This window comes from Olea europaea, chromosome 20, assembly GCF_002742605.1.
Source record: "Olea europaea var. sylvestris chromosome 20, O_europaea_v1, whole genome shotgun sequence".
Taxonomy (NCBI): domain Eukaryota; kingdom Viridiplantae; phylum Streptophyta; class Magnoliopsida; order Lamiales; family Oleaceae; genus Olea; species Olea europaea.
This window is the reverse complement of record NC_036256.1, coordinates 8,217,379-8,226,440: the sequence shown is the minus strand read 5'-3', so window position 1 is coordinate 8,226,440 and position 9,062 is coordinate 8,217,379. Positions and strand designations below refer to the sequence as shown.

The 9,062-nt window shown below is 35.7% G+C and overlaps 1 protein-coding gene across 1 annotated transcript; it reads right to left on the bottom strand.

The window, feature by feature from the left end:
* Nucleotides 1-426: 426 nt before the first annotated feature.
* LOC111369022 lies at nucleotides 427-3,767 on the bottom strand. The gene is made up of 4 exons (XM_022990510.1): nucleotides 3,329-3,767; nucleotides 2,654-3,214; nucleotides 1,192-2,612; nucleotides 427-792 (listed from the first exon to the last, which is right to left on the bottom strand). The coding sequence occupies exons 1-4, from the start codon at nucleotides 3,765-3,767 to the stop codon at nucleotides 427-429; spliced, it is 2,787 nt and encodes a 928-aa protein (XP_022846278.1).
* Between the last annotated feature and the right edge of the window lie 5,295 nt (nucleotides 3,768-9,062).

Sequence of the window (9,062 nt, the reverse complement as noted above, 5' to 3'; positions counted from 1 at the left end):
GAAGTCAATGCCCCAAACGTCGAAAATTTCAACTTTCAAAATGTTGTTTAAAGGCATCTCGTTCTTTCCTGAGATATTCCCGGTCCTTTGACACTTGTCACAATGTTTCACCATAAAATGTGCGTCCTTGAACAACGTAGGCCAATAGAAACCCGAAAGTAGTACCTTTACTACTGTCTTGGTTGTTGCGAAGTGGCTCCCATACGGTGCAGAGTGACATGACTCTAACACTTGATGCTGCTCTACCTCTGGCACACAACGACGTATGATTTGATCTAGACCCCTTCTATAAAGAATTGGATCATCCCAAAAGTAGTGTTTTAGGTCACTGAAGAATTTTTTCTTTTGGTTACTTGAGTAGTCTATTGGGGTGATCGAGCGGGCCAAATAATTGACATAATCGGCGTACCATAGTGTAATGATAATCTAAAAAAGCATTTCATCAGGAAAAACTTCATTGATCTCCACTGTAGGGTTTGACTTATGCGATTCAAAGCGAGAAAGGTGATCTACCACAACATTCTCACTCTCCTTTTTATCTCTGATCTCCAAATCAAACTCTTGCAATAGGAGTATCCATCGAATAAGCCTCGGCTTCGCATCCTTCTTGCTTAGTAGATATTTTAAGACTGAATGATCTGTATAGACAATCACTTTTAACCCAATCAAGTATGATCTAAATTTGTCAACGGCGAACACTACTGCCAAAAGCTCTTTCTTTGTAGTCGCATAATTCATTTGAGCCTCATCCAAAGTCTTACTGGCATAGTGTATAACATGGGAATTCTTCTCCTTTCATTGACCCAACACCACCCCCACTGCATGATCACTGGCATCACACATAAGTTCGAATGGGTAATTCCAATCTGGGAAAGCCAATACTGGAGCAGAAATCAATTTTTCCTTTAAGATGTTGAAAGCTGTCAAGCACTCCTCAAAAAAGTGAAATGAGGCCCCTTTTCCCAATAGATTGCTTAATGGCTTCGAGATTTTGGAAAAATTTTTGATGAAACGACGGTAGAGCCCAACGTGACCCAAGAAACTTCTAACTCTCTTAACTGTTAGTAGCGGTGGTAGTTTTTCAATGACTTGTATCTTAGCTCTATCGACCTCAATACCCCGTGCTCAAATCAAATGTCCTAACATAATCCCTTCCCGAACCATGAAATGACATTTTTTCCAATTTAATACAAGGTTTGCGCCTTCACATCTCTGCAGCAATTTTCCCAAGTGTTCAAGGCACTCCTTAAATGATTTTTCAAACACTGAGAAATCATTCATAAACACCTCAATAATATGTCCCACCATGTCTGAGAAAATCGACATCATACAACGTTGAAAGGTGGCCGGAGCATTGCAAAGGCCGAAGAGCATCCTCCTATAAGCAAAAGTATCATAAGGGCATGTAAAGGTTATCTTTTCTTGATTATCCGGTGCTATAGAAATCTGGTTGTACCTCGAATAACCATCTAAGAAACAGTAGTATGCATGTCCAGCGAGTTTCTCCAACATTTGGTCAATGAAAGGGAGGAGAAAGTAATCTTTCCTAGTGGCGTTGTTGAGTTTGCGATAATCGATGCAAACTCTCCAACCAGTGACTGTCCATGTCGGGATGAGCTCGTTATTTTCATTTGGAACCACCGTGATTCCTCCTTTTTTCGGCACTACTTGTACTGGGCTGACCCAATGGCTGTCTGATATGGGATAGATTATCCTTGCATCCAAAAGCTTTGATACTTCTTTTCTTACCACCTCCTGCATATTCGGGTTTAATCTGCGTTGATGCTCAACTGAATCATCTTCCATCAGTATCTTGTGCATGCAAAGCAAATGGCTGATTCCTTTTATGTCTGATATAGTCCATCCTAATGCTGTCTTGTGCTCCCGAAGTACTCTTAGCGGTTGATCTTCCTCTAATTCTGTAAGATTGTTCGAGATAATTATTAGGAGCGAATTCTTTTGCCCCAGATAAGCATAGCGCAGATGAATGGGCAATTGTTTAAGTTCAAGAGTTGGAGCTTGTAGTATAAATGGTAGAGGTTTTGTGGGTCTTTCGCCGAGCTCCAAACATGGCCGCTTGAAAAGTGGTGGTATGGCTACCAAATAATGTGCACAGTCTTCTGCTTCCTCTTTTTTCGATGGTGATTCTTGATAATGCACCAAGAAAGCCTCAAGCGGATCTTGAGGGTGATCAAGTTTAAATGCCTCTAACACTGCTTCCCTTATTATGTCAATCTGCATGCAAGAATCTAGTTCATTCTGAAATTTGAAGGCTCTAAACACGTTGATTGTCAGTCCCTCTTCATCTAACCTCAATATTAACTGATCCTTTTGCACATCTATCAGAGCCCTTCCCGTAGCCAAAAATGGGCGACCCAATATGAGGGGGACGTCTCGATCTTTTTCCATATCCAAAATAATGAAGTCCACTGGGAAGATAAACTTATCGACCTTGACCAAAATATCTTCACAAATACCTCGTGGGTGCTTGATTGACCTATCGGCTAACTGCAGTGAAATTGTAGTCGCTTTTGCTTCCCCCAACCCTAGTTTCTTGAAAAGAGATAAGGGCATTAAATTGATACTAGCTCCTAAATCACATAATGCCTTATCTATTTACAAATTACCAATATTACACAGGGAATAGTAAAACTCCCTGGGTCGTTTAGTTTCGGTGGTAATTTGTGTTGGAAAATTGCGCTGCACTCCTCAGTAAGCATGACCGTTTCATTGTCTTCTAGCTTCCTCTTGTTTGATAAGATGTCTTTCATAAACTTGGCGTAGTTGGGCATTTGAGCTAGGGCTTCAGCGAACGATATGTTAATGTGTAGCTTCTTAAATACATCCAAAAATTTCTGAAACTGCTTATCTAGCTTGTGTTTTTGTAGTTTTTGTGGAAATGAGATTGGAGGCACATATGCTTTGACAGGAGTGCTTGTCTTAACTCGTGGACTGCCCGATGACTCGATTTGATTTTCCTCTGTTGTTTTGTCTAATTTATCAACTTGCTCTTCACCCGTTGTAGGTGCCTTTTCTGTGATAGTTACGGGCCGCTTTACATGTATTTCTGGTAGCTGGACTCCACTCCTTATAGTTATGGCTTTGACCTGCTCCTTAGGGTTTGTCTCAGTATTGCTAGGTAACGTCCTTTGAGCTCTACTGATAATGCGGCTGCAATCTATCCCACCCGTTGTTCCAAGTTCTTGATTGAGGCCTGTTGATTTTGAAAGTTGGTCTCAGTTTTAGTAATGTACTGAGATAGCAAATCTTTTAAAGATGGTTTCTTTCCTTGCTGTTGTTGCTGCTGTTGGAATATTCTGATTGTTACCTCCTTGTCCTTGTCCCTGATTGCTAGACCACGAAAAGTTTGGATGATTTCTCCAACCCGGATTAAATGTGTTGGAGAAGGGATTATTTTGCTGTCTCTGAAAGTTCTGCGCATAGTTCACTTCTTCAGACTGGTTAACATGTGTAGATGCCAGAGGAAAGTGCGTAGTATTATGATCAGCTCCGCAACCTTCACAGACCGGTGGAGATTGATGTACCATATTAACTGACTGAGATAGATTATCCATTTTCATTGTAAGAACTTCCATTTGTGCAGCCAGCGCTGTTACTGCATCTACATTATGCAGTCCTGTTGTCTTCCTTGGAGTTTCCCCATCGGTAGGCCACGTCGATTGATTCTCAGCTACTCTTTCATACAAGTCATATGCCTCATCCACATCAAGTTTCATCACCGATCCTCCTGTAGAAACATCTATCATATTTCTGAATTCTTGCTTTAGACCGTAGTAGAATAGATATTGCTGAGCCTTTTTAGGGATGTCATGGTTGGGGCATTTCCTGAAAAAATTCTTGAATCTTTCACATGCCTCTGGATAGCTTTCAAACTCTTTCTACTTGAAAGTATGGACTTCATTCCTGACTTGATGAACTCAAGAAGGTGGAAAAAATTTCATCGTGAATTTTTGAATCATATCGTTCCAAGATTGAATTCTCCCAGGTGGTAAGCAAAGAAACCATTCCCTTGTAGTGTCCTTCAAGGTATGAGGGAATAATCTCATTCAAAATGCATCTGTTGATATTCTTTCGTGACTGATTACCTCACATAGCATAAGAAATGCCAAAATATATGCATAAGGAATCTCTGTGGCTTTTCCAAAGAACTTGATGTCTTGGTGATTTTGGAACAAATTGATGACATCTGGTCTAAGGTGAAAATTAGGTTGTCCAAAGGGAGGATATACTACAGCTGGTTGCACTGGTGCAGGGATTGGATTGACGTAATCTCCAACTAAGATAGGGACTTCGTTCTGGATAGCTCTCGACTGATTTGGCTGCGGTATTTGTTCGTGAAGCTAGACCTGATGTTGTGGTTGATTTTGGTTATCAGCCATTCTCCTTGCTTGATGTTGACCTCGTCTATGATTTCTAAATGTTCTTTCTATTTCGTGATCGATTGGGAAGAGATTTGGTTCCTCAGGATTTTGCATAAACTAATGTCGCTTAAGAAATGTCAAGACACAAAAGAACTAAACGGTGTAATGGTAGCCTATAAAAGCAACTACTAAAAATGAAATACAAATAAAAATAAAAATAAACGAATTTAAAATATCTAATAACTAAAATTAACACCGTTATTCCCCGACAACGTTGTTCGTTAAAATCCTGCAAGCGTATAGGTTCGTTGTACAAGTAATAATTGTGATGAAAGAGTTGTCGTCCCACAGGGAAAAAGGTCTAATTCCAGTGTATTCGATATAATTAAATAATTAACTAAAAGTTGACGTTTGTTTGAATAGCTAATTAAGTTCTATAACTAAAAATTTGCAAAATTTATGAGAATTTGTTTTAGAGTTTAGATGAGTGAATGTATTGGATTTCCAACGCCACTGATCAACTCTTAGTTCTAATTCTCGACCTATGGCAATTATTTCAACTCATGCAATTGTGACGATCGATAATTCCACAGATATTTATTATTCTTTCCCAAGATATAATAAACCTATGATTACCACGAAACGATCATATTCCTAGTCCGAAATTATATGACAAACATGCATTGATGTATAGGATTATCACACATGATCACACACGTCACAAATATTATTCCTAACATTCGTTGTTCGTGCGTTCCAATAACAGTGTTCTACCTATCGTGAGTTTTTCAACGCTACGAATAAGCAACTTATTGTCCTAATGGTGCGCAAACATTAAAACAATATAGATATGCATATTATAGAAACCACAACGCAAGAATTAAAATAAAAACATAAGGTCTTGAATTAAAAAACGAGAAGTCAAATAGTTTTGTCATCCATCCAATACAAAGATATTTAACCTAGCATATTAATATATGAAAAACAGGAAAAATAAAGGAATGATATCACCCGAATCATTAAAGTATGAAAAGAATCTGAAATCCTCGACTTTATGCCTTCAATTCCGGATTCAAGTGATGAAGCCTTCTTCTTCTTCAATGTATATCCCGCTCTCCTTTTCCTCTTTGTCGGCTTCCAAGATGATAAAAATTAGGTTCTCCCGTGTTTTTGTTGACTTTTGGTATAAATATCGTGCAAAAAATTGTAAACCAAGACTTTCCAAAATAAAATAAGAAAACAGAATTTTTTTGTCGAAATTGAACCATGCGTACGCATAGTACATTTTGGTGTGTACGCATAGTATCATCAATTTAGCTTCGAAAGTCAAATTTTCCAATCGTGCGTACGCACGACCTGCAAGCCTATGTGTATGCACTGTTCAACTATTTTAGGGGCCAATTCACAATTTGGTCCCTAAACATTTTGAAGTGTGTGTTTTGGTCCTCTCCCAAAATTTCTTGTCCCATTAGCTTTTCTTCAACTCCAATTGATTCTTGGTGTTCTCAACTCATCGTTCTTTGATCCGATTCAACTTTTGGATTATTGCATTCTAGTCCCCATACTTTGCCTTGATATAATTGAGTCGTTTTTCCTGTTTATTTTCTTTATTCTCGTATCTTCCATTGATTGTAACCTACACACAATATATAAATAGGATTAAGCCATATTTCATCAAATTCTTTAACAAATACTCAATCTTAATGGCCTAAATAAGTGTATAAAATACACTTATTATGCAACATACCGTATTTTCAGCATACCATATTTGTATCGTACTGTATATGCATGTAACCACTATTGACGTGAAATCTTGCAAAACTTTAGAAGCAATATTGCTGTTTCAATTTTTATCTCAAACGGTAATTATCAAAATAAATTTGTTTGCATAGCTATCAACCTTGAAACTTCATCAAATTTTAATGTAAAGTAGGAAACTCCTTATAATATGACATAGTAAAAAATTAGCTTCCATCGACATCATATGAGGTATTAAAATATTTTTTCAAAATCCAGCAGCGACCCGGTTGAAAGTTAAACCGGTGCAATTAACTTAAAATGAAATATAAAATTCCACAGACATCAAAACCACATGATTTCAAATTTATTCAGTATCTAATCCATGAGACTATCAAATGCAATTAGTTTCATTCAGAAATTTCAAGTAATGATCGAGTTATGAATTTTTTGAAGTCAAGGCAGAAGCTGAAAAAAGGGCGATTCTACCTAATGTAGTTTACTTTATGCAACATATAAAATTCTACGGATATCGGATTGACATGATTCCAAGTTTATTCAATAGCTAACCTATGAGGCTATCTAACACCACTAATTTTGTATAAAAATGCTAAGTAACAAAGGAGTTATAAAGTTTTAAAGACGATTTTGTATAAAGTTTTTAAAGAGACAGCAAAATTTTAAATCGCTAACATATTTTTTGTAAACGGCGATTTGTAAATTTATTCTTGTGACGCATATCTACTTTTAAACATAATTTATTCACAAAAAATGTTCGTAGAATAGATCCACACATGATATCTATAGGAATCCAATTTTAAAAAAAATATATATAAACATTTTATAATCAACTAAAGATATTAAATCATCGGCTTCTCTATGTCAAATTGCATCTTCAACCACCATCATCCGTGCCCCCCAACAAAAGAACAAAATCAAACTGTAAGAAGAGATTTAACCCATGAGTTTGAAACTCAATAAATATCATCGGTATATTTCGTAATCAAATTAGAAAATTCGAACCATGGATTCATACCGTCGTACGTAGATGGATTTCTGGCAAAATTCAATATCTATAACATTATCATAACATGTAGAGCTGGAGAATGATCATTCAAACTATAGTAGTGCTGAAGTATCATACCCAAAGGTACCATTTCATTCAACTTTTAACGAAAAATCAAATTTGAAAACGAAATAACACTTGCACCTCAGCTTACCTTGAATTTTCTTGGATATCAAAGAACAAATGTGTAGAAAGTCTTTCTTCTTCTCACCCTTGTTATTCTCTTAGTTTAAATTGACATAAAATATATTTTTTGAGAGAAAATAAGATGAAATTCAGATTTAAGGAAGGATGTAGTGAAAAAGTGACCTTCCACTTCTTGTAACTTTTCTTTTTAATGAAAAACTAAATGGGGGGAGTTGTATTATCATAAAATTTGTTAAATTGGATCTTTAACTAAGATTTTGAAGAGTTTTTAAACCTAAAAAAATTCATAAAAAAGTTTTATAAAAATATTTACATGGTGATTCGAACATGGGTTGCCTATATGAAATACCATGTAGATGACCATTGGTTCAATCCAGTTATTCATTAAATTTTTGTAATCAAATTTACTTAAACTTAATCTCTTAAATTGTTGGATTTTTAATTAATTTATGACTTGGGCTTTCAAAATCTTAAATAGTTTGAGATTCCACAACTCGATTCTTGAATGAGATAGGCTCGTGGTGCAAGATCATTACAACATAATAGCCTAATTTCATTTTATTTCTCAGGCCTCTACAATGACTTCCCTAGATACACGTATATTTACTTGATGAAATAAAAAGACGAGGAGTTTAATATGTTTAAAGTGTATAAAAATGAAGTTGAAAACCATCTAGGCAATAAAATAAAGACTTTAAGAAGTGATAGAGATGGTGAATACTTTTCTCGCGATTTTAACTTGTTTTGTGAACAACATGGCATAGTTTACCAATATTCTGCACCTAGGAGATATTGATGAATCTTGTGAACCACAAAGAAGCAAGAGAACTCAAGTTGAGAAGTCTTTAGGACCGGATAAAATTGATTCTCAACTTATCTCCTTTTACTTAGTAGAAGGAAATGAGTTGAATATTGTAAGAAAAATTCCTTTTATTCTACAAGTGGAAATCGACTCTAAAACGTATAAAGAAGCTATGACTTCTCGTGATAGCATTTTCTAGAAAGATACAATTAAAGATGAAATGGATTTGATAATGTCTAATAATACGTGTGAACTTGTCGATTTACCACTAGGATCCAAACATATTGGATGTAAATGAGTATTTAGGAGGAATTATAATGGTTATGGCTCTCTAAATACTTTCAAGGCTAGATTAGTACCCAAAAGATATTGACAAAATGAAGGAATCGAATATTTTGACACTTATGCACCGGTAGCTAGAATAACATCGATTAGTATATTATTTGCATTGATTTAAATATATGACTTTGATGTTCATCAAATGGATGTCAAGACGACATTCTTAAATAGGGATCTCGATGAGGAGGTTATATGGAGCAACCTGAAGGGTTCATTCTACCTGAAAATGAATATAAGGTATGCAAGTTAGTAAAAAAATTATATGGTTTGAAACAGGCACCTAAAAAATGGCATGAGAAGTTTGACTTAACAATAATATCATTCAAATTTAAACATAATAACATAGATAGATATTTATATTCTAAATTGTGTGATGATTACGTGACATTTATATGCTTGTATATTGACGACATGTTAATTATAAGTAATCACATGAATGGTATAGAAGAAACGAAAAAGTTTCTGTCTTCCACATTTAAGATGAAGGACGTTGGACAGGTAGATAACATTTTGAGTATCAAAGTCACAAAGACTAATGGGGGTTACTATTTAAGTTAATCACATTACATTGAGAATGTGTGAACTTAAA

What these genes read in the sequence shown, in the direction of transcription:
- LOC111369022 (XM_022990510.1), bottom strand. Translation starts at nt 3,767, where the DNA reads ATGATAGATGTTTCTACAGGAGGATCGGTGATGAAACTTGATGTGGAT. An exon ending in GAAACTAAACGACCCAGGGA is followed by an intron (nt 2,613 to 2,653) that starts GTTTTACTATTC and finishes ATTTGTAAATAG; the next exon opens with ATAAGGCATTATGTGATTTA. An exon ending in GATGTGAAGGCGCAAACCTT is followed by an intron (nt 793 to 1,191) that starts GTATTAAATTGG and finishes GGTCAATGAAAG; the next exon opens with GAGAAGAATTCCCATGTTAT.